This window comes from Mustela nigripes, chromosome 6, assembly GCF_022355385.1.
Source record: "Mustela nigripes isolate SB6536 chromosome 6, MUSNIG.SB6536, whole genome shotgun sequence".
NCBI lineage: Eukaryota > Metazoa > Chordata > Mammalia > Carnivora > Mustelidae > Mustela > Mustela nigripes.
In genome coordinates this window covers 142,404,369-142,430,503 of record NC_081562.1, presented here as the reverse complement: position 1 = coordinate 142,430,503, position 26,135 = coordinate 142,404,369, and the positions used below count along the sequence as shown (strand labels likewise).

General features: G+C 40.9%; 1 protein-coding gene and 2 long non-coding RNA genes across 3 annotated transcripts in view; 2 read left to right on the top strand and 1 right to left on the bottom strand.

The window, feature by feature from the left end:
• The first annotated feature begins 5,000 nt into the window (after positions 1-5,000).
• Positions 5,001-21,775, top strand: LOC132020921 (uncharacterized). Its single transcript, XR_009405150.1, has 3 exons — positions 5,001-5,065; positions 5,380-5,431; positions 21,691-21,775. It is a non-coding gene; the product is annotated as an uncharacterized LOC132020921 (long non-coding RNA).
• Positions 21,776-23,368: 1,593 nt separating this feature from the next.
• GJD4 (gap junction protein delta 4) overlaps positions 23,369-26,135 on the bottom strand; it is a 4,990-nt gene continuing 2,223 nt past the window's right edge. The window contains exon 2 of the mRNA XM_059404427.1: positions 23,369-26,008. Within this exon, the coding sequence (XP_059260410.1) occupies positions 24,933-26,008 (1,076 nt within the window). The 3' untranslated portion in view covers positions 23,369-24,932. The remainder of the gene's footprint in view (positions 26,009-26,135) is intronic.
• Positions 25,998-26,135, top strand: part of LOC132020211 (uncharacterized) — a 2,939-nt gene continuing 2,801 nt past the window's right edge. The window contains exon 1 of the long non-coding RNA XR_009404951.1: positions 25,998-26,091. This is a non-coding gene — a long non-coding RNA (uncharacterized LOC132020211). The remainder of the gene's footprint in view (positions 26,092-26,135) is intronic.

The following is a 26,135-nucleotide window of genomic DNA, read 5'->3' as shown; positions in this document are numbered from 1 at the left end:
TTTGCCAAACCAATCACTGTAGCCATCTGCTTTCCACGTGTGGTGCCATACTGCCACCTTGTGGTGCCCACAGTTCCAGAGCTGGGAGGAGGGGGCAGTTTCCTTCATTCAATTCCTTCATTCAGAACTACTAAGCTCCCACACTGCTGGCCCTGTCCCCCCAAAGAGCCCACCCATAGGACCTACAAGCATTTTGTATTCAGAATTTTGAATTCTTTGGGATCTCCAAACTGCATCAGTTTAAACCCCCACAAGATCTTATTGCATTAAATCCTCAATATAAAGATTATGCTTAAAAATGTAGTTAAGCTATATTGAAATGAAAAGGTCTATCTTTTTTAAATTATCTTTTGAATGACTTTTATTTAAAGAATAGGCTAGTCATTGGGCGCCTGGGTGACTCATTGGATTAAGCCACTGCCTTGGGCTCAGGTCATGATCTCAGGGTCCTGGTAGATAGGCCCCCTGGGATCCAGCAGGGGGCCTGCTTCCCTTCCTCTCTATCTGTCTGCCTCTGTCTACTTGTGTTCTCTGTCAAATAAATAAATAAAATCTTTAAAAAAAAAATAGGCTAGTCACCAAAGATCCACCACCTAACGGGAGAGGATCTGAAACTTAATGGGAGAAAGGATGAGTCATGAAGAATATTTTGAGGTGGCATGTTGTTGACTTGTTTTTTTAAAAGGGCTGCTTTCCAGTTTTCCACACAGAAGTTGATCTGCGGAGTTCAGTGGACACCCTTCAGTGCTGCACATAAATGCTGTTGGTTTGGGTGGGATGCAGGCTCTCCCCTGTTATCCAGCCAGGTGTTTGTGGAAACACACCCAGAAATAGAAACTGTGCTGGGAAACAAGATCAGCCAAAGGGAGGAAGGGGGAAGCATCTGCATTGGAATGTCTGACCCTGAGGGAGGAAGATTTCCATACACAGCAGTGTGGGAAGACCAGGCCTTTAACAGGGGTGGGAAGTGCATATAGAGAAGAGGCAGCCTTACAAGGCCCACATCTGAAGGCTCCTCGTTCTGAGAACTGAATGGTTGGTAGGGACAGGAAAGAAGGAGGCAGCACTAGTCAAGGAGATACAGACTAAAGATCTTAGAGTTCACCTACCAAGATCGTGGAATTCTTAAAGACAGAGATCCCAGGATCATCAAGAACTTTGCTACTTCATTGACAAGTGGCAGGGGCAAGATCTAGGACAGTATGATGGAAATGTGGAGTCTCAGGTCTTGCTTACTGAGTCTGAAGCTGTATTGTGACCAGATCCCCAAAACCAGAAGCCCAATGAAGCCTAGACTTGCCAAAGGTCATGCCATCGAGAGCAGCCCTGGGCCTAGAAGCTATTGATCCTACTTGCCAGTCCTCTTTCTATAGGCCTTTCCCAGCTGCCTGGCTCTCTAAATCCCTAAGACCATCACTATGTGTAGGCATCCCTGAGCATCAGCTTACCAGGGCTGTGTTTACCTAGTTACACAGTCAGACCAAAGTACAGATTTCTCCATAGTGTGGTGCTGACCTACACACAAGAACATACAAACACACAGTCTGAGAGCCTGCCAGGACAGCTTTGGAAAGGTTTGCCTCTCTGGTCCCTGGCTGACTTGAGCTAACTCACCTACTCTGTGCTGCCTGTGTTCACAGTAATGCAATCATTGGCATAGTTTACATTTGCCTCCTTGATACAAAAGGCCCAAGGAAAGAGTCTGTCTGCTAGGCTTAGTGAGGAGCAGCAGGGACCTGGAGAAAGAAGAGTCTTTTGCTGATAGAGCTCACACTGGCAAGAAGAGCCAGCAGTGGAAAATGCCTGCAGTGCTCAGCCCAGGCTCTGGGGGCCTTCAGGGAGAGCCCAGCAGGGCCACACAAGGCAAACAGCAGAGCCACTGGCAGTGAAGGTAATGGAAGGGAGCAGGATCCAGAGCTTGGGGCCTATTGAGTCCAAGGAGAGCATCCTGGAAATCTCTGGAGTGAGAGAGCAAATCAAGAAGGAGATTAGCTCAGCCGATTTAAACCACAGGCCCCAGGAGATGACGTAAAAGTCTGGGTGGTACCTGAAAAGGCCAGCCAGTGGCTAGAGAAGGACGGAAGTAAAGGAACCCTCCTGCCAGGGCAAGAGCGAAGTTAGGATGAACTTCAACTCAATGACCAAGTTGTAATGGCTTTCCAAGCCTTGGCAGAGAACCATTACTCATGGAGGACGAAGGTACCTATTTATCTTGCCTTATTTAAGGCTAGCCAGACACTAATTTAAACTAGGAATGCAATCTCCCACACTTGTCCCCTAACAAACCTGATTCTAATTAAGCAACACATGGGCAGTAGGTCTCACCCCTGCCTACACATTACAAGCACTCGGGGTGCTTCTTGGACATACTAGTGCTGCGGCGCCACCAGAGACCAACTGAATCAGAATCTGGGGGGATGAAACCTGGGAAGTCAACGTGTCTAAAACTATCCTAGGTGCTTCTCATGTGTAGCCAGGGTTGAAAACCAGAGAATGTAACCGAAGCTGGTGGAGTTTTTTCTTTCTTTCTTAAGAGAAAAATGTGTTTTTAATGTCTTAACTCATAAATGTTTATTATAAGCATGTTGGGACAATAAGTAACATCTCTTCAGATTTTCACAGTTTTGTATAAGCTTATAAAATATAATTTTGAACTTCTGCAAGTAGGTTCAATATGGCAATATTAGGAAAATAATATAAAATTGTTGTTACCTTTGAAAGAATACTTGCAGATACATTGATGAAGGTAATAGATGCTATCTCAGAGAATGAAATGGCTTACCTGAACCAAAATGTGTTTGATATATGAACATGTGAACATGTGTCTCTAGGTTACTCAGGCACTGGGTATTTTTATTCCTTTTTTTAAATTGTGTTATGTTAATCACCATACAGTACATCATTAGTTTTCGATGTAGTGTTTCAAGATTCGTTCTTTGCCTATAAAACCCAGTCTTCCATGCAATTCATGCCCTCCTTAATACCTACCACCAGGTCCAACCCTCGGACCTCCCTCTAAAACCCTCAGTTTGTTTCTCATAGTCCACAGTCTCTCTTGCTTCCTCTCCCCCTCTGATCCCAGCCCCACCCCCACCTTCACTTCTCTCCTTCTCCTAATGTCCTCCATGTTATTCCTTATGTTCCACAAGTGAAACCATATGATAATTGACTTTCTTTAAAACTGATGTTTTGATCTAAAATGAAACAAAATAGAAATAGAAATTAACTAAGCAAATTAGCTATTGTCATCCAACTTGAGTAGTTTAAATAGAAGTGGATTGGGGGTTTTTTTCCCTTTTTGTCACCTAGAGTAAATAAATATTTGGAAGAGGACAGGAGTGCCCTCACCTGGTCCAAAGGGAGAACTCCATGCTTTGTTGTTGGGAACTGAGGATCTTAATCACACAGAACAGTTTTGGATAACCCCTGCTTTTTCTTTCACTTGTAAAGAAATAACAAAGAATTATTTACACAGGGATGATTCTATTAAGCTAGAAATTAAACCCAAACTGTGATCCTAAAAGGAGCCAACAATGTTGATGTATTAATTAGGAAAGATACTTAAAATGTTTTCTTTTTCTTCAGTAAATGTTTATTCAGTCAAACCAGCTCAGCTAGAAATGAAACCTCATCTTGTAGTGACCTAATAAGGGCATGACTTTCCAAAACCAGGTGGTCTGTCATATTACGTCCAGGAGGCAGGTTGGTTGAAATCCTAAATATGTGTTAATATGTGTTTATATCTTTAAAGGGAACCTGATACTATCTTACCTATTGATGGAATTTTGGTCAAGTTTTAGAACTTTAGGAAAAGTTTACTGAGTGCAGAAGTCTACTCTTTCTCTGGATCCCCCAAAATCTGTGACAAGCCCTTAACCAAAGACCCAGAAAATGAGATTCATTTCTACAAGTAAACTCTGAGGTTTTCCTGAGTCTATGTAATAAATATGATTTTAGATCCTGACTGTTAAACCTATTGCAGTCATAGATCATGAAAGGGATACAAATTTGCATGATACCATTAAAGGGCATCTTGTAGCTATACTTAATGGGAACCAAAAAAGAGCAAATAACTCAATTTAATCGTTCTGGAAAGGATCTCATAATGAACATTTTTCTTACCTGATTAACTTAGAGCATCTCCAGTAAGACACAGAGAGGCAATAAAATGGAGATGTTAAGAACATAGACTCTGAGGGGCATTTGGGTGTCTCAGTTGTTAAGCATCTGCCTTCGGCTCAGGTCATGATCCCAGGGTCCTGGGATCCAGCCCTGCACTGGGCTCCCTACTCCATGGGAAGCCTGCTTCTCCCTCTCCTACTCCCTCTGCTTGTGTTCCCTCTCTCACTGACTCCCTATCTCTGCCCATTAAATAAATAAAATCTTCAAAAAAAAAAAAAAAAAAAAAAAGAACAGAGACTCTGAACTCCATTGCCCAGCTCCATTCATGTGTGATCTTCAGCAAGTTACTTGTCCTCTACCTCTCCTCTGCGAAACAGCGCAAGAATAGTGCCACTTCATAGGGTTGTTAAGAGAATTAAATTCTAATACAGATAAAAAGCCAGTAAAAGCAAGCCACCATCATCAAAGAGCCAGTTTTTATTGTAGCAATGTTTCCACCTGTATTTTGTATCTTGATTATTTTTTATTGTGGTAAAAAACACATAATATAAACTTTACCATCCTAGCTAGTTTTTAAGGGTACATATTTGCAATGTTAAGTATATTCACATTGTCATGAAACAGATCTCCAGAACTTTCTCATCTTACAAACTTAAAACTCTACAGATTAAACAACTCCCCTTCCCCCATCCTCTAAGGTTATAAGAATAACCATTATTCCTTCTGTTTCTGTGAATTTGACTATTTTAGGTACGTCATATAACTTGGACTCATACAATATTTATCTTTCCATGACTGATTTATTTTACTTAGCATAATGTCCTCAAAGTTCATCCAAGTTGTGGCATGTGGCATGTGACAGCATTTCCTTTTTTTTTAAGCTGAACAATAAGCTAGGGGATGACCACATCTTCACCTGTTCATCAACTGATGGGACACTCAGGTAACCACTTCTTAATTATTATGAATAATGCTCCTATGAACATGGGTGTGCACTTATTTCTCTGAGACCTTGTTTAAAATTATTTTTGAATATATACCCAGAAGTGGGATTGCTGGATCATAGGGTGACTCTAATTGTAATATTTTAAGGAATTGCCATACTGCTTTCTATAGCAGGTGCACTAATTTATAATCTCACCAATAATGCACAAGGGTTCCAATTTCTCCATATTCTTGCCAGTAATTGTTATTTTCTCTTGTTAAAAAAATTATTTTAATTCCAATGTGGTTAACATACAATGTTATAAATTTCAGGTTTAGAATATAGTGATTCCACAATTCCATGTATTACTTGGTGCTCATCATGGTAAGTGTTTCCTTAATCCCCTTAACCTACTTCACTATTCCCCCGCTAGCCTCCCCTGGGGTAACACCAGATTGTTTTCTGAAGCTGAGAATCTGTTTTTGCTTGTCTCTTTTTCTTTTCATTCATTCATCTGTTTTGTTTTTCTTAAATTCCACATATAAGCGAAATCATACGGTATTTTTCTTTCTCTGACTTATTTTGCCTAGCATAATACCATCTAGGTCCATCTGTATTGTTGCAAATGGCAAGATTTCATTCTTCTTTATGGTTGAATAATACTCTGTTATATAGATATCACATCTTCTTTACCCATTCCTAATTCCATAGCTTAGCTATTATAAATAACATTCCAATAAGCATAGAAGTACACATATCCCTTAACTTAGTTTTTCAAGGTCAAATACCCAATAGTGCGATTACCAGATCACATGATAATTCTATTTTTTAATTTTTTGAGGAACCTCCAGACTGTCTTCCCAGTGGCTACTCCAGGTTGTATTCCCACCAAGAGTGCGCGAGAATACTTTTTTTCCACATTATCTCCATCACATACTGTTCACATGTTTTCAATTTTAGCCATTCTTGGCAGCACAGCTCAGTGGTAGAGCATTTGACTGCAATTTTAGGCATTCTGAAAGATGTGAAGTCATATCTTATTGTGGTTTAGATTAGTATCTCCCTGATGATGAGTGATGTTGAGCAACTTTTCATGTCTCTGTTGGCCATCTGTATATCTTCTTTGAAGAAATGTCTATTCATGTTTTATGCCCATTTTTAAATTGGATTTTTGCAGTTTTAATGTTGAGTTGTATAAGTTCTTTATATAGTTTGGATACTAATCCTGTATTGGATATGTCTTTTGCAACTATCTTCTCCCATGCAATAGGTTTTCTTTTAATTTTGTTGTTTGTTTCCTTTGCTGCACAGAAGCTTTTTATTTTTATAAGTTCCAGAAGTTCCCTTGCCTCAGGAGACATATCTAGAAACATGTTGCTACAGCTGCTGTTGAAGAAATTTCTGCCTGTGATCTATTTTAGACTTTTTATGGTTTCAGATCTTTATCCATTTTGGTGTGATTTAAGGAAGTGGTTGGTCCAGTTTCATTCTTTCACATGTAGCTATCCAGTTTTCCCACAACCATTGGTTGAAGAGACTGATTTTATCAAATTGCATATTCTTACCTCTTTGCTGAAGATTAATTGACCATAAAATCATGGGTGTATTTCTAGGCTTTCTGTTCTGTTTCATTGATCTATGTTTGTATTTTTGTCCCAGTATTTTGTCCCATGCTATGTGAGAAGGAGAGGGAGAAGGAGTTACTACAGATTTGTAATATAACTTGAAGTCCAGAATTGTGATGACTCCAGCTTTGCTTTTCTGTTTCAAGATCATTTTGCCTATTCAAGCTCTTTTGTGATTCCATACACATTTTAGGGTTGTTTGTTCTAGTTCTTTGAAAAATGTTGTTGATATTTTGATAGGTATTGAATTAAATCTATAGATTGCTTAGGGTAGTATAGACATTTTAACAAAAACTGTTCTTCCAATCCATGAGTATGGAGCATCCTTCCATTTGTTTGTGTTGTCTTCAATTTATTTCATCAATGTTTTATAGTTTTCAGAGTATGGATCTTTACATCTCCTCAGTTAAGTTTATTCCTAGGTTTGGGAGGGGTATAATTGTAAATGGGATTGTTTTCTTAATTTCTCTTTCTGCTGTTTCATTACATTGGACTTCTGTATGTTAATTTTGTATCCTATGACCTTACGGAATTCATTTGTCAGTTCTAGTAGTTTTTTGGTGGAGTCTTTAGGGTTTTCTATACATACCATCATGTCATCAGCAAATAGTGAGAGTTTTACTTCTTTCTTACTGATTGGGATGCATTTTATTCCTTTTTCTTGTCTGATTGCTATAGCTAGGATTTCTAGTACCTTGTGGAATAAAAGTAATGAGAGTGGACATCCCTGTCTTATTCCTGACCTTAGGGGAAAAGCTCTCAGTTTTTCACCATTGAGTATGAATGTTTACTGTGGGTTTTTCAAAGATAGCCTTTATTACATTGTTATGTTCCCTCTAAACCAGCTTTATTGAGAGTTTTTATCATGAATGGATGTTGTACTTTGTCAAATGTTATCATATGGCTTTTATCCTTTCTCTTATTGATGTGATGTATCATGTTGATTGATTTGCAACACTGAACCACCCTTGCAACCCATGATCACACTTAATCATGATGAGTGATTTTTTTGATGTATTGTTGGATTTGGTTTGCTAATATTTTGTTGAGGGTTTTTGCATTTATGTTCACCAGAAATATTATTAGACTGTAGTTCTCTTTTTTGTGGGTATTGTCTTTATATGGTTTTGGTAGTCAGGGTAATGTTGGTCTCATAAAATGAATCTGGAAGTTTCTATGTGTTAGGAAAGTCAGCTATGTGTCTTGCTCTTGAAAGTAGCAGCCTTATGAAGAAGAGGTCCCTTAGTGCCTTGCGAAAGGGCCGGGGGGACCACTGCTGCTGCCATAAGGACTGAGGCCCCCAAAGCAGGTGGGTGAGAAGATGTGGTGTTGGCAGAGTTTACACTAGTCTTTTGGGGGAGGAGGCTCACGATACGAGGAATCAAGCAAGCCTGGTGCAGAAAGCAGATTCTTGAAGGCTGGAAGTGTAGGGCTTGGTGTAAGCAAGTTATGTAGTAAATGTCTGGGATGCACTGGTTCTTGCAGGTGGATGGATATGTATTTATGCTGGAGGGCAGAGGAGGGAAATGGCACCTGCCAGCTTCTTAGTTCCTAGAGGGATCTCCCAATGATCTCTGTCCCTCTAGAACATATTATGAGATTAGTAAATAACTCTCTCTCCCATATTCCCCAAGCATATTTCAAGCTGCTGGTTTCATGCTATACCCCTGTGGGTTGTTTTTCTTGCCATCTCTTAGGGGCAGGGACTCAGCTTCCTCTCATCCTCCCATCTCTCCCAGAGCTGAATCCACTGATTTTTTCAAATTCTAGACTTTAAGTACCACTGGTTGTAAGAACTCACAAAATTTGGCCTCTCTGGTTTTCAAAGTCAAATGTTATGGGGAATTTCTTACCCATGTGGTCTCCCCAGTGTGACAGTCTGTTTCTCTCCCTTCTCCATGTCCTCAAGTCCCTACCTCCCATGGACAGTCCCACAGGTCCATTTAGCTTCCCACCGAGTCTCCAACCCTTCCTACCCTCTTTGATGTGGCCTCTTCTCTACATTTAGTTGTAGACTTTGTTTTGTCATTCTTTGGGTTGTTTTCTAGGTTATTTATACTGATCTAGTTGTATCCGTGAGACAAAGTAAGCTTAGGGTCTTCCTACTCAATCATCTTCCCAGCAATCCCATTACTTGTTATTATCTGGCTTTGGGGTAGTAGATCTCTTAATGGGTGTGAGGTGACATCTCACTGTGATTTTGATTTGCATTTCTTTCATGATTGGCGATATCAAGCATCTTTTCATATAGTTTTTGGCCATTGTATGTCATCTTTGAAAAAATGTCTACTCAAGTCCTTTGTCCATTTTTTAATCAGGTTAGATGATTTTTTGTTGTTGTTGAGTTGTAAGAGTTATTAATATATTCTCAATATTAGCACCTTACTAGATATATGATTTGCTCCTTTTCTATACATTGCCTTCTCATTCTGCTGATTGCATCCTGTTATATATACAAGTTTTAAATTTTGACAAAGTCCCACTTATTTATATTTACTTTTGTTGCCTATTCTTTTGGTGTCATATCCAAGAAATCACTGGCAAATCCAACGTCATGAAACTTTTTGCCTGTTTCTTCTCGAGCATTTTTAAAGCAAAATGAACAAGCTGGCAGTGGTAATAAATAAAACAAACTGATCATTTAAAAAGACATAGACAGCAGAAAGCTCACATGACAATGGATTTGGGATAAAGATGTTAGTGTGTTTGCTGGCCTTTTCTAGTAATACTCCTTACTTCGTATGGGACACCTACCTATAGAAGAAAAAATTCAATATGGATCCTGCCCAGAGTCCAGGCCAAGCCTAATGTTGTAACTGTGAAAATAGCTCTCTGTTGCAAAATAAATCCCAGGTCATAGTCCAGGCTTGGAAGTTGACTGTATTCCCATTCCAGGGACAGAACTTTACACCACCTCTAAAGGCAATTCAAAGACGATGTTATCTCATTTCCTGATTAATAAATACTAACATATGCAGATAATTTTTCTCTTAGAAACCATAATTATCTTAAAGTGTCTACTCTTAATAAGCATAAAATGTTTATTTATGCCTTAAAAAAACTTTAATCAAATTTGGTTATTAAAATTCTATTTTTAGAAATAATATTCTTAAATGGAAGTCAATATTAAAAAGAAGTTTGTTAGAACCAAACAATAGGTATCATTTCATAGCATCATGCCACTTCTGACCTAGAAGGAAACTCTGAGCCCATCTAGGTCAGTGTTTTTTATCCTTGTTGTGAAATAGAATATTTATAAAATGCTGGTGCCTGGACCCTAGTCCTCCATCAAAGGTTCTGATTCAGTAGGTTTGAGAACCACTCAGCTTGTACAACCCCGCATCTGTACTTGGAAATGGAGGCATAAAGCAGGTGACCTGTACCACCTTCCCTGAGCGTTTTCTGTTCCAGTTCTCACTGTTTTGCAAATACTCCCTGCACACACACCGAGCTTTTGAATGGGTTACCCACTGCCTGGAAGTCCCTTCTCTATTAGCAAACTCCTGGTTAGGAGTCTTTTATTTTTAAAGGCCCAGGCAAATTTTTTTATTTTATTTTATTTATTTATTTATTTGACAAACAGAGATCACAAGTAGTCAGAGAGTCAGGCAGAGAGAGAGAGGGAGGGAAGAGGAAGCAGGCTCTCCCCTGAGCAGAGAACCCAGTGCAGGGCTCCATCCCAAGACTCTGAGATCATGACCTGAGGTGAAGGCAGAGGCTGTAACCCACTGAGTCACCCAGGCGCCCCTCCCAGGCAAATTTTAACTCCCCTCTAAAATCTTCCTTGACCGCCTCACACTGAGTCATTGTTCCTCCCTTCTCAATTCATTCCTCTCAACTGTATTCTCAATTCATCCTTCTCAATATAACCTTTGCCACACCATATTCTATTTGTTCATGTCTCTCTCCCTCCCTCTCTCTCTCTCTCTCTCTCATAGGATTGTGTACTAAGTGAGAGCCAGGCACCATCTTATTTACCTTTTAGGAGGCTTTCAAAATTATGTTGTGCAGAACTATACTTCCTTAGAACATTGTGTTGGTGCCTAGAGAGCAATGCAAAGAGACTTAAGACTTGCTCCTATTTCCAAGGACTTAAAGGACTAATGGGTGACAGAGGACCTTGTCCACTGTCAAAGGGATTAACAGATCTAGAATTCTCTCAGATCTGTAATGGTGCCAAGTGGCAAGTTTCCTGTGGTGCAATGGGCAATTGATCTATTCTAGTAACAAACAAAAATCCAGTAACGCAAATTCAACTTTTTTGAGAACTCTAAGGCAGAAGAGGCAAGTGTAATGAGACTGTTCATTGATAATGACTTCAGGAACTTTCAGTGTCACCTTGGGGTGGTAGGGTTGGAGAAAACTTACCCATCTGACCTGGGCTTGAGCAAAGTTTATAAATCTTGTAATATGTTTCTCCTAGAAGTGGTGATGGATTTTCTTTGAGTTTCCTATGTTCTTCTGCTAAGAGATTTGATCCCTTGAGATCTCTTGAGATCAAATATCAATAATAGTAAGTAATTGATTGGGTGTATTTACTTACTGCCACTCTTAACAAATTACCACAAACTTCATGGCTTAAAACAACACAGATGTATTATCTTGTCATTCTGGAGGCCAGAAGTCCAAAATGGGCCTTACTGGGCTAAAATCATGGTGTCAGTAGAGCTATATTCTTTCTGGAGGTTCTAGCGAAAAATCTGTTTCTTTGCCTTTTCCAGGTTCTAAAAGCCACATGCCTTCCTTCGTTCATGACCCCTTCCAGTAATTGCATAACTTCTGCTTTTTTTTTTTTTTTTAGATTTTTTTTTATTTATTCATTTGAGAGAGAGCAAGAGTGAGAGAACATATGCACATGAGCAGGGGGAGCGGCAGAAGGGGAGACAGAAACAGTCTTTCCATTGAGCAAGGAACCCCACACAGGGCTCCATCCCAGGATGCTGGGATCATGAGCTGAGCTGTAGGCAGACACTTAACCAACTGAGCCACACAGGCACCTCTCCAACTTCTGCTTCTGATGTCCCATCTTCTTCTCAGACTCATTTGCCTCCCTGCTTTACTTAAAAGGATCCTTGTGATTATACTGAGCTGACTCAGATAATCCAGAATAAGAGATAATCCCATCTCAAGATCACAATTTGATTATATTTAAAAAGTTCCTTTGCCCCATACAAGATAACATATTTGCAATTTTTAAGGATTAGAGCATGGATCCTTATGCAGGACCATTCTTCTGCCTACCATACTGGGATTAGAAGTACAGTATGTAGCTATAGATACTTTGCCTGTGAAAATGAATATATGAGTGTGCCCTGATTTATAAAAATACCCTACTAGGATCCAGTGGTTTGCACTTTATTTGATTCAGAGCATTTAGGATATTGATACAAAGAGATACTAGTCATTTTCATTTATCCATTTATTCATCTCTCCATTTACCCATCATTCCATATATTCTTTACTTATTTGTGCTTCTTAATTTCCGTGTCAAGCCACATAAATTAGGCTTTGCTGCAATAACAATTTCAAAATCTCAATGGTTTACCACAACAAAAAAATAATTTATCACTTATATATGTCCATCATGTTTCAGCAAGGGGCTTCTATTCAGCCTAGATGCTCAGAGATCCAGGTTGGTGAAAGCTTTATCTTGCCATGTGCTTCCATTATCCTAGCATGGGTTGGGAAGGAATGTATTAACTGATTCTTACTTTCTGTCTGGAAGTAAACATAGGTCACTGGACATAGCAAGTCATATGGCTACATGGTACTCCAAAGGGCATAGGAAATAATCCTGTCATATTTATTGACAGGATTTATTTATTTATTGGAAATATTTATTGAATGCCACAGCTCCTCACACTAATATATTCATGTATCATCTTACTCTTCACCATATTTAAGTCTGTCTTCAACTGAAAGCAGTGAAGTGGGAAAAAAAAACAGACTAATATCAGAATTTCCATGTTCTTACCCTAGTTTTTCATTAGCTTATAATCTTGTTCATTTTTCTGGACTTGATTTCCTTTATCCATGAATAAGAATAATTATTGCTCTTACCATTCTTTTTTTTTTCCCTTGAGGTATCATTAACATAATATTGCTCACCCTCTCACCTAATTCTGAGAAACAAATGACATGATCAAGACAAAAATCATATATTTTAAATCTCTACTTACAAAAACATAGAAGGAAATTCAAGATATATTCCTCAATGAGATGTTTGTGACTTCCAGTGTGTTATAATGGTTAAGTATCAGTGTTTTTCCCACTCAAAAGAATTTCTTCTATTTTTAAAACTTATGCTGTTCTAAAAATTCATTCAATCAGCACATAGTTTTGGAGAACTGAGAATTACACTGTCTCCACTAACTGCCATGATATGGGAGAAGTCTTTGTACCATTTTCAGTTGTAGACACTTTCTTCTTGTGCAACTGAATGACCATGGAGAAAATGAACTTACAGTAAAGCTAAATAGCAAGAATAATAAAGAAGAAAGAAAGAAGAAAGAAGAAATTTTATGAAAAGTAAAGTTCAGATGAAGCAAAATAAAACACTTAAATCAGACTTGCAACAAAATGCTGCAGTGGCAACAGTATTACATCAAGGCACAGTCCCCGTGTTTTAGACTTGTAATTCCATACACTGGAAAACTTTACACTTCATATTTTTTTATGTTGGAAAGTTGGATTTCATAGGAAGGAAATGACTAAGTCCAAAATACTCTAAGTTTAAAATGACTCACATACTCTTAAGATTAACAGAACCTAACACTGTATTATGATTTGTATATTTGTACTTCAAAATTCTCAAAGGATTTAGCAGTCTGAGACCAAAGATTGAATTTTTCCAAATCACACAGAAGCTTTTAAATCCAAGTTTAGTGTAATTAAAGGATGAATGTGGTGAATTCCATGAGTTTCCAGCACAATCATATTGCCCAACTCAAGAAGGATTAGTGCAAGACTAACACAGACATTTCCAAGTTCAATAAAGTAAGGGTGGGCCTGATGTGAGTTGATAACTCTTTTCTAGGCCCTAAAGTTACTGATTTAGTTTCATCGTAAGCTGTTCATTAACTTGTGTGAGAAGTGTCAAGTTAACAACAAAAGGTGTTAATTCCATTAAGATTATCAGCAGTGTAATTTCCCTAGCATAGTCAAGACTTACTAAAACAATTTGATTGCCATTCTAACCCTATTTTATGTGATGCTCCAGACCTATATTTTGCCTCTAAATCTCCCATAATATCCCCCAGTGGGCCAGAACCTATCTGGAGGCACCCTGCTAGGCTTGGGGCAAGAACCAATTAATTTGAGAAGGAAGTAAGTTGTATCTTTGGGCTCCCATGAGCTCTTGTACTGCATCCTCCTCTTTAATGACTTCCATGTTTCCTTCTCAGGACCAAGTCCTGCATCCTCTTATTTACAATGAATTTTATTATTAGTCTCTTCACTAACCAAACCCAGTAAGACTCCAAGGAAAGGAATACAGAACAAATTACACACCCTGTCCATACCAGAATTTCTGTGAAACATAAAAAAATATAGAAAGTATGCTTTCTGTCTCGATATTACCTAAATGAGCAACAATTTGTCAGGAACAATTGGTGTTAGGAATACATCCAGGATTACTGACAAGTTCCACTGGGGAGTTATACCTGGGCAGAGTTTTCTAACACCCCTCTATCTTCTATCTCCATCCATAAAGGAGATATATGCACTCCTTTACCTTTGAGTGACTCAAAGGAACATTTTCTGGACTTTTGATTGTCCCATTTAGGGATATGGAGTTATTAACATATCAGGCCCTTTAGATCTCTTTGATCTACAAACACACAAAGGCAAGCCACTATTTCTCCACTTCCCCATTCAAAGCTACCATGTTCCCTCTTCATCCTATCTCAGCCTCACTCAGGTTCCAAACTCAAACTCAGGGCCTTAAATTCTGTCTCTTTCCCTCTGGTCCTGGTGTTTGCCTTTGAGCTCCTCAAGCACAAAAAGTTGCGGGTCCTAGTACTCCCTTCTCTATCTCTTGGCATCTCTTATACAAAGTTGGTCTCTGTGATTCCAATCTCTCCTACTTTTCTCCCTCTTCCCTCTTTGGTGCCAACAACTTCTCCTCTCTATCCTCAAGAAATCTGGGCCCTCCCTCATCTTATCTTGCTCCCCTTCCTCCTCCTACCTTAGTCATATCTCTGTTCTGTTATGCTCACCAGAGCAACTGACCCACACACAATGATACAGGGAGCCATTCCTCCCAAGACATTTAGATTTTACAAGGTGTCCAAGCTTGAATATTTAGATAAAGTGTTGAGTCTTTGATGGGTAATTTCAAAAATCAGCCATAGGTGGGCCCCACTCAACTAGAAAAAAAAAAAAGTAAGAGTATAGAAATAGCATTTCACACCTCTGTCTTAAAGATTGGTTGGAGTCACTTTATGAAAAATGAGTTTTGAAAGTTTTATATAACTTTTGAATTTAAGTTGTGGAAAAAGACATGGTTGAAGTTACTTATACTCCATGCAGACTGATTCTGTGCATGTTGGGAATCTGATTTAAAAAAAAAAAAAAGTGCAAATGAACTTCTGCATACCCAATTGGAGAGAGATACATAGAATGGGTTAATCAAGCAGCTGAGAAATCCTCTTTTGATTAAAAAATCAGGAGTTGGCAAGGTAGTACTTCCGCAACCGTAAGCGTCCTTTCTGTGCCTGGCCTAGAAAGGGAGTGATTAAAAAGCCTTGAGCTGGCCAAGAGTTGATTACAGTGTGGGGAGAGCTTTTCTCCATAATGAGCCAAAAGTTCACAAGAAGCAGTAGGGTGTGGGAAAAGAACATGGGTTTTTAGAGTCAAGTTTAAATTCCGATCCCAGTTGTTTCCACTGCTGTGTGACCTTGAGAAAGTTACCCGTGAGCCTCAGTTTCCTTATCTATAAAATAGTATTCACAGAGCTACTGAAAAGATCAAATGACATGGCCTGTGCCCTTAACATGCAGTAGACAATAAATGCCTTTTTCTCCAGGCAGAGGAACACCATGTGACTTCTTCTGTGTGTCCTTGGTCAGCTTCCACCCCGATTTCTTACAGTGGCCTTTCTAGACTTAAATCCTCTTCTTGAACCACCATCCTTAGTGCCTCAATTCTCTCTCCAAACACATGTGACCTATAGAAACTCCCTAACTCTCCAGTGAACATACTTATTTGCTCCCACTCTTGTCCTTTACCTCTAGTCTCTAAAGCCACCTCCTTTCTGCTCAAAGCCATTCCTCTCACCTGTGTTCTTTGTCAGATCGTCTTTCAACTCAAATAGCTGATCTGATTGATTCCCTCTCTAATATCTTCGAACCTTCCCTATGTGCTACCTTTGCCCCATAGGCTTTACGTTATGACCAATTTTTAAAATAGTTTATTAAACACCTACCCAGTCTCAGACACTATGCCATATATTAGGGCTACAGTTGGGAACGTGGAGCTTATAGAACCTACTCTAACTACAGCTTCTTCATCTGGACATTGAATACCACTATTGTATTCTGCCTATGTCATGGAGGGTAATGATGTATTAAATTAGAAAATCCAAAGAGGGCACAAAACCCTGCCTGGCACACAGAAAATCTTTATGCAGTGTAAGACTCTAATGAGAGATACAGTCAAGTAAACAGGAAGTCAGGGAACAGGGTAAATAGTTGTGGGCAGTGGATAAGTTCCCATGGGATGACTTCTCCATACAGCAAGAAGCAAAAATATGAGGAGAGAAGAAAAGTTTAAAATGGTTTCTGGGAAGCACAGGAAAGTGAGATAATCAGGAAAACATGGAGTTGGGGAAACAGTCTTAAAGGCCCTCCTGGAGACCCTGAATTTATAATGGTACTGGTTTGGGAGCTAGGACAATTTTCTCCAGAAAGATCAGCCACCAGGCAGCCCCTTCAGGCCACTACCCTGGCCATTTTCTCTTCCCAGAAACTTACGCACTGTCCCTGGGGCATCTTGTCCACTTGTGTCTGGAAGTAAAATTGGCAATAAAATACATTAGCATGTTGAAATTTTGTATTTCAAAGAAAAAGGTAAATATAATCTGAGAAAAAGACAATTTGGCAACATGACAAAAAAAATGGAAAAAGTTTTAGGACAGTTTCAAAACATGATTGAGTTTAACACTAACTCATGCCTATACGATTAATAAGTAACTCTGTGTTCTATCTACCAAATAAGGTAGTGTAGGACACCCTCTGGCAATGACATAGCAATAAAAAAGGGTAGAGAGTCAGGGCCTCTTTGGCCAGGGGAGGAGGCAAGACTGTGAGCCCACATGGGGTGTGGTAAATGCCATTCATCCTTTCAGGTTTGGGGTATAAGGGGAAACACAGAAGGAAGGAGTTTAGAGTTTTAAACTCAAACATGGATACTTGAGAACTTCTGGGGTTCTGGCCCAGTGCCTGCTCGGGGCAAATAAATCAGGGCTGCTTTGACAGAGGGTCTGATTCCTAAATTAGAAAGCAAGAGATTCACTCCCTTAGTAGTGATTGTAAGGATCCTGATAGTCTTGCTGACACCATTCACTTTTCCTGTCCGTTAGGGTCACCAAGAAGGTGTGGGGTCACCTGAAGCAGAGGCAAGAATGCCCAAGGATTTAAGAGCAGATCTACATTGATTATTCCCAAATCTATCTCTGTCATACCACTTTCTGAGCTGAGATCCAGTAAGTCCACCTTCCCTCTAGGCATCTCCTCCTAAATGCTCCACAGACAACTCGACTTTGGCACTTCCAAAGCAGAAACTGTTAGCGTCTATCTCCTCCACCAGGAATTTCTCTTGGGAGATGGAGCCCAGTAAGCCCAAACAGGATCTCCTCCTCTTCCTTATTCTCCCAGTCAAACTAGTTACAGAATCACATAGATGCTGCCTCCCAAACACCTTCTCAGCATCCCAATTTCCAGTGTGTGGATAAAGTCTGGGGGCTCCCAAGTTGAGATAAAGTAGATCAGGCAGAGAAGCCAGGGAACATGCCAAGACCAACTCTTAATTAGGACAGTTGGGAGCCATAGGCTGGAAAAGATAAAATTGAGCTCTTAGTTCATACTGGACTGAAATTTATTCCAGAGAGGTCATTTTCTCATGCATGGAAGGAAAAAAAAAAAAATCATGATTTAAGTAATTACAACCTGGAAGGCATTTAACACAAGCTGACCAATTTCCTTTAAAAGTTGGCCCAATTTGTAAATCTTTTTTAATTTAAAATATTTTATATAACTGTTTTAATGACAGATTAGTCACTAAAATGTAATCAACATGCTTCACTGTGATTCAGTTACGTGTCCACTGAGAAATTTCACTGGAAAACTTAGTGAGAGCTCAGATAGCCTATCTACCTGGAGGGAGGTCCCTTAAGTTCTAAACAAAGCACCAGAGGGAAATGGCATTTTCAAGGTTAGCATTTTAAATTTAACACATGAAATTATGGCAACACCCCAAATACTAGTCAGAATGTGGTTGAAACTAGCTTAATAGTTAAGATTGTATGAGAACTTAAAGTTTAAAACCTAAGAAGCTAAGAACACAAGCAGATTATGATATTTCATTGTGGGAAAAGACTAAGGGCATTATTTCAAAACGTCTGTGTTCTTGTATTTCCATTATAATTCTTTAACTTCAAGAAATGTTTAATCTAACTTGCAACCAAACACCAGTTTCATTCTATTTTATAGATCCACTCTAGGACCCTCATTTTGCCTCAAATGCCACTAAATACTATTAAAGTGCCCCTGAACCCTCTGTTCATTTGTTAATACTCCTAGAAATCCTACACTGTTGAGAACATTAAGCTTTATGAGCAATAACACTTTCTATCTGACTACCTTCAAGAAGGCCTCCTGAAGCAATAAAAGGAGGCAAAACCAGCTGAGAGAGAGAAGGGTTGGCCACTAACTGACTAGATTGTCTTAAACGAGTTATCTCCCCTTCCTGGACCTTCATCTCCTCAGGTATAAAATGAGTCACTGATTGGCGTTACTAAGGTTCCCAACAAATGGAAGATTACATGATGCTGAGGTTGGTGCTAAGTGGAAGGGGCTCGGGAGGCCTCCTGAGGGTGGAGTGGGATGTGAAATGTGGGTTATCTAGAATTAGAAGTCACAGTCAGATAGGGCAGAGAAGAAGCAGGTGCCCAAAGCTGAGGGCCGCAGGAAGGTTGAAGATAGATAGATATCACCGAAGGTTCAGCCTTCCGTTCCCCAGCTGAGTAATGGAAGGGGCCCAATTCTTAACTTGATGCAAGATGTTTTATTATTTGGCAAAAATGATAGTTTACTTTTATGGTAAAAGTCTGGAACCATGAAATTTAATTTTTGAGTATATGTTGCCCTCATGTTGCCCAGTTGTCTAACTGGAAGAGATTCTCAAACGCAAGGATGATCTTCCCTTATCTTTCTCTCGCAACTCATTCCATACCTTGCACAAGTACCAGACATACAAGAGATGCTCTTTAATCCACACTTTGATAAATATCATGTGTCTAGGTAGAAAAGTGGCACTTCTTTTTATAGATGAGGAAATGAAGACACAGAGAAAAGTAATGCTCTCAGAGTCCTTAGGTAGTGAGAGAATGGAAAACTTTCCTTGTCCTTGGAGTACAGGTCTTTACTTCTCCCTGAAGAAACACTGTGGGCACACCACAAAATTTGATGAGCTCACTTTAACATGAGACTTTATTTCCTTCAAATGGCGAATCGCACACACCTCTCCTATAAAATTACTGAATTTTCATTTCCAGAGGAAATGGCACTGGGTACGCCTGGTGTAAACTTTAATAATGCTTTAGGCTTTATTCAGATCACATATCCCAGGTAAGGGAGATCAATTCATGGACATTTAAATTGCCTCTCAAATACCACTTCTGAGATCAAAAGCACTTCAACTTTCTAATGCACAAGAAAAGGAGGAAAAATAAATTCTTGAACATAAAATAACACATCATTTCATAAACGAAAGGGGAAAACCTCACGCACTTTTGCAGATTCCTTATTTGACAACTTAAAACCAGAAGGAATTTTTTGTAGCTGTTCAGTACACAGCTGAGGAATCTTATGGGATGAAAGAATATTTGTGTCCTGTTGGCACCCACCACACACCTTCCTGAGTGGTCACACCATAGGATTTGCAATATTTACTGAATTCCACCATTGTCTGTCTCGACTGTCATCTTTTATTATGAATCTACATCTCAAGCTAAACCTTTGCAGTTAGCGGCCTGATCACGTGAAAAGTCAGGGGAAGGACAATCTGACACTTGTGGGCAAAATAAAGAAATTTAATTAGAAATAAGGAACTGCAACTTAACCCAAAGGGATGACTTGTTGTCTTTTTAACTTATCTCCTTCCCAAGAGGCCAGATTGTCCACAATTTCTTCATTATCCTTAATTTATCACCCCCTCTGTTATCCAAAGTAAACTCATACAATTCCCAGACCTGCTGCTTAGAGTTCCCAAATCCTGCTTTTTCTGGGCAGCTTGACACAAACAAACATAGGGAAGTATGGAAATAGTCAAGAGGTACCACCAGAAATAAATTAACATTTTTGCATCCATAAATATTGCATCCTAAATATGGTCCAAGAAAGGCCTGTGTTGGTAAGGAAGGCTGTGGGGAAAGGTTGGGAGCATTCCTAGGTCTGTGAACATCTTTCTCCTCATGCAAATATTATACGATCACCAATTCCTGGAGAGACCTGTTTGGTGTGCTCTGTCAAACATGGACTGGTTCACAGCCCAGGGAACACCTTCCTGTGACATACAAGTCTGTCTCAGGGGGCTTCCACACCCACTCTCTCTCATCTGAGCTTCCCAACAAAGCCCACATCAGGTTGTCCTTCTAAGTGCCCAGTTCAGCACTGAGAAAATGAAAGTTGACAGGAATTGGAGAAGTTGTTTGAACAGTGGTACTCAAACAGTGACATTTTGCTAGAATTCCTTCCCACCAATTTGCTGACCTGTGACATGATAAGGTTTTTTTAGCTTCACAGAAAGAAACAGAAGAGATTTAATGCTAGGTACAGAGGCGATACTCAGTAAATACTAGTTTATCAACGTAGATTATTGATGTGAAGTCTGATGTCTCAGTCTATTGATAAAACAGTCAGGGGCTGTGTGAGGAACAGGAAGCACTACTAGAGGAGGGGTGGAGGTTTGGAGGGAGAGAAACAGGACCAGTGACACACAGATGACAGCCTAAGGAGTCTTTCAGCTTTAATATGGCCAGGGAAATGAATGGCCAATCAATGTCATGGTCAGGTAGGAACACTCTTTATAATCACTCAGTATTTTAAACATGTCATGCCTCCACCCTGCCTGTCTGGAGAGGGAGGAAACTCTTCTTAATAAATCTAGTTCTTGCATTTGACTTTTTTAATTTCCTGAATTCTCCATGAAACCCATTTCATCCAAGTTCGGCTTATGAGGAAATTAAGTCACTTCTTTCAGTTCTATTGTCTGCCACTCACTCTCTGAGGTTACAACACAGAGAGAAAGTTCCCCAAGGAAAAGATTTGTTCTACGATTGACAGGAGAAAGGAAAAATATATATACATACATTTCCAATGGTCGGGTGGGGGTTGGGGGAGACATCTGTTTGGTTTCTAGGGAACATTTATCCTACAGCACAGCCGAGATGCAGCTGGCAGGATTTACAGGCTCCACAGCTGACCCTGCCCCTGAAACGCCCCGGTTGGGGAGGTGGGAGCAAGGGGACAGCATCTCCTTCGCAAGAAACATTCGGCAAGTCTGTGTCTGAGAAGCCTAGATGCCCCCTGTCTTCATCAGCAAAACACCACCCTCCTCCTCGTTTCTTGCCCGAAACAAAATTTACACTCAGAAAATTCATAATAAGTTCTCACAGTAGATTGCAACATCCTAGAGAAAGGGAGTCACGTTTATTAATTCTGTAAATAATACTTTTCTTGAGTAAACACGAACATAATCTCATTTATCTTCATGAGCTTGCTTTTGTGTTTGTCTCCGCAGCCAGCCAGCTGCAATACGTGTGGATTCGGAGTTTGGATTCCACCAGTGGGCTCCCGTCACTGCCGGACCACCTGAGAATCACCTGGACGCTAGCTGACAAGATTTCTGAATTAAAGTTCCTGGAAAGTTAGACAATATCTAATGAGCCTTTCTTACTGAGCAAACACAAAAGAACTCCACTACAACCAGGCACACGGGCAGACTCTTAAGCCAACTAAGATCCCTTCTTATTTAAAATGACTTATTTAGGGGCGCCTGGGTGGCTCAATGGGTTAAGCCGCTGCCTTCAGCTCAGGTCATGATCTCAGGGTGCTGGGATCGAGTCCTACATCGGGCTCTCTGCTCAGCAGGGAACCTGCTTCCTCCTCTCTCTCTCTGCCTGCCTCTCTGCCTACTTGTGATCTCTCTCTGTCAAAAAATAAATAAAATCTTTAAAAAAAAATAATAAAATAAAATAAAATGACTTATTTAAAATTATTTAAAATTAAAATTATATCATTTTACATTTTAATTTAATTAATTAATTAATTAAAAATTTAATTAATGATTTAAATCTTTTTTTTAAATTTTTTATTTTTTATAAACATATATTTTTATCCCCAGGGGTACAGGTCTGTGAATTACCAGGTTTACACACTTCACAGCACTCACCAAAGCACTAATGATTTAAATCTTATTTAAAATTAAGAGGAGTCCCAAAGTTCAAGGGACTTGGGTTCTAGGCCCAATTCAGTCAGTTCTCTTCAGACTTAGCACCTCCTTTTTCTTCTCTGCAGCCCTAGTACATCCAAGAAACTGAGCTAACACCCTTGCATAGCTTCCCCTCCTCTGAGACTCATCCTGTCCTGTTCTTACCATTATTTTCAACTTCTCGAAACCCATGCTTAGGCATTTAGCAGAATGTTGTTAAGTGTTAAAATGACAGCTCTACACAGCACACGGCTTCGGCAAATTTCTAAATGTGTGGACCACTAAGGAATCACCTGGTCTATGGTCCTCTTCATGCAGAGAAGGAAACGGACCCAGAGCTATGAAGTGACCTGCCAGGTAGTGTGGATATGGGATGAGAACCCAGGTGTCCTCCCCTCGTCTCCCCACCTCTCCCCTTCTCTCTAGTGCTCAGAGCACCTAGTGCTCTGAACAGTATTTACAGTTTTCCATGAAAGCATTTCCATGAAGTCATTTCTCTAATAGTGGGATTTTGGACATCAGCAGACAGGCAAAAGCAGCCTTTCCTAGTGGCACCCAAATAAAATCACACTATCTTGCAAATCCAAACGTGAGCATAGACTCCAGCAAGAGAAAGAACACAGATGTGCTCTGCCCCGTTGTCTCTGGGGACATGGCCAAGAGGCAACCTCAGCTCAGCCCTGACCACCTTGCTTTCCCAGCTGCTGTCCAGGTACCCTGCATGGACACACACCACCCCCATGTGTTGAGTGGATTTCATCACTCAGTATTATCAAGGCTAATACTGGGGGCTTGAGAGACCTGTGAAACTTATTTTTAAATAATAATGAAGTGCTAGAGAGTTCTCATATCTCTAAGACTGTACCCAAACTTGGGAGGTCCACCAGAATTGCATGTGGCAAGGGACAAGAACCAAATTTTCCCCTGAATGCTTTAGGAATATTAGACTCAAAAAATCACATTTATTTTTTTAAAAAATCACGTTTATTGAGCACTTGCTATGTACCTGACATTGAACTAAGTATTGAAGAAAGGAGTCTGAATCATGGCTGAATCATGGCTCACTGCTTCCAGTGAATGGAGTCACAGGAGAGATTTACCGCATATATTAAAAACAGGCACATTCATTCAAATAGTTTTATGCCAAAACAGATTTGGGATGATTTAGGTCTTAACCGATTGCTTTGACATCCTGTGGATTTACCAAAAAGGATGTTATTCTGCATCCTGGCAGATGTTTCATTGTCGAAGTTCTTCAGAACTCCATTGGGTTCATGAGTGCATCGGTTCACCTTTTTATTATTTGCTGGAGTGAATGGCAATTCCTTGTCCTTAGCCATTTTGTGTTAAGTGTACCCAGATGGCTCTTCCTCCTCTCTTTATAAGGTAAGCAGGTTTATCCTGCCCCACAGTAGCTCTTTCGGCTACACTGTGTCCATCTGTGTCACAGTTAAAGGCGACCCTAAGTCCCTCACAAAAGTCACCTCTAACTTGAGCAGCTCCTAGACCCAAACCAGAGCAACTAAGTGTAGGGAAGTGCTTCTATGAAGCTCATCTCCAGACATGAGGCAGTTTTCTGTTTCCCAAAAAACAGGAACACAGACTGCGAGGCCACAACACTAACAGCATTTCTCATCTGCTCCACTGGAATATGAAGCCTCTCCAACAAACTTAGCTGTCTGGCTGTCTAAAGGACACAGAAGAAGCCCAGACTGGAATACATGTAACAACTCTACGTCCCCTCACCAACGGCGCAAATGCCTCATCTAGGTCAACTAGAGTTCAATTAAAAATTAAAAATAAAGCAAACAAAAATGTGCTCCCTCACGTCAGTGAGGACCAGCCACTTAGCAAACACACAGGAACATCAAGCACCTGGGAATCTGGCGGTCCTGGGCACCTTATACTCACAAGCAAAAACCTTCTAAGGGGCCTCCTCCCAAATCCCCAATTGTTTAGGAGGCATATGTTCCATATTTCTCATTTCTCCTATAACAATGGGAGGTATGATACTACAATTCCATCACAATTAATTTTATTAAAGGCATGGGGAGAAGTTAAACTAGTATCTCTTTATTGATAACATGCATATCAGATGCCTCTTTTATCCAAACAGAAAAACAAAAATAATACTTCATAATAATTCACCGAAAAACATGAAAACATTAATGAGCTCTATTAATGGAAGACAACACACTTAAATTAAGCACATACTATGGTTCAAAAAAATAAATAAATAAAACACAGAGCGTGGCATCATCCACCCCTAACACTCTCCAATTAATCATTTTAGCTTCCAGTCACATTGTCAAAAGCACAATGTGAAGTGCTTTTGTCAAGAGAAATTGTCATCTAAATCAATCTGTGTCTCGAGGAAGTTAGTGTCCCACGACGTCCATGGGTCCCATGCCTGCTCGCCTTTCTGCCTGCGGATGTTCTCTCGGAACCTAGAGGATTAGCTTTCACACAGGCTAAAGCGAGTCTGCATCCTCGTGGGCCACGTGTCTGTTTGGACAGGACAGGGCACCCCGGGGCTGCCTGGCACTCCCTCTTCAGACCCACTCAGACTTTCTGGATCTGGAGTTGGCGAGCCCGTCGGGGGGCGGTAGCTGACTGGATGGATAGCGCCGGCCCAACCGGCTCCGAGACACTAAGAGATGCTCCTCTGACCTTGTGGGACCCTCGACCCTGGGGTCCTGGGAGGCCTCCGCCTGTGCCCTACTCCCAGGCTCTTTGCAAGCCGTGGCCAGCTTCTCGCTGGCAGAGGACAGCACCTCGCTCTCATCTTCATCCGGAAGCCCCATCCGCCCCGACACAGCGGACTTCCCACTGGGGCTGTCGGCACCCTCTGCTCCAGTCCACAGGCCGGGGTGGATGGGCGCCCTCTCCTCCACCCACGCACCACTGCCGGCCATTGGATCTGGCCTAGCGCCCAGGCTCCGGGACAGCGGGCGGCCGGCGGTGTGGCCCAGGGGATCCTTGGCGGGGGCCCTGCCCCTACTCGTCCTCCCACGAACGCTGCAGAGGAGGTCAGCCACACTGAGCAACAGGGACAGCGCACTGACTGCCCACATGAAAAGCATCATAATGGACTTCTCCGTGGGCCGGGAGACATAACAGTCCACCACGCTGGTGCAGGGAGCGTGGGTGCAAGAGAATCTCTTGGGGACCAAGAATCCAAAGAGGAGGTAATGCGAGGCACCAAAAGCTGCCTCGGTCAGCACCCGAAGGAAGAGGTGGACGATGTAGCTGGAGGAGAAATCCGGCACTGTCAGGTGGTAGGGCTCCCTGCAGGGCGGAGGGGAGTGCCTGTCCCCAGGGCTCTGGTCACAGGGCTCAGGGCGGGTGGGACCGCCATCTGGCGCACAGAGTCCACGGGTGGCGAGCACGGCACCTCTGTGGAGCACGTAGACACTGAAAATGGCAGAAGGGAGGAGGACGGACACACTCTGGATCAGCCAGAACCGCAGCTGGGACACCGGGGAGAAGATGTCGTAGCAAACATTGGCGCATCCCGGCTGCAGAGTGTTACACACAAACCTCTCCTGCTCATCCTGGTAGACGGGGGAGCCTGCCAAAATGATCACCACCATCCTCAGCAGTACCATGAAGATAAGCCAGATCTTCCCTAGAAAGGAGGAAGCAGGAAGGCACCATCACCAGCATACAAACATATTCCCTTCCAACAACAGTTTTGAAGTATTTACAGGGGTAAGATTGGAGAACTGAGAAGTCAATAAGCATGTATTTTAATC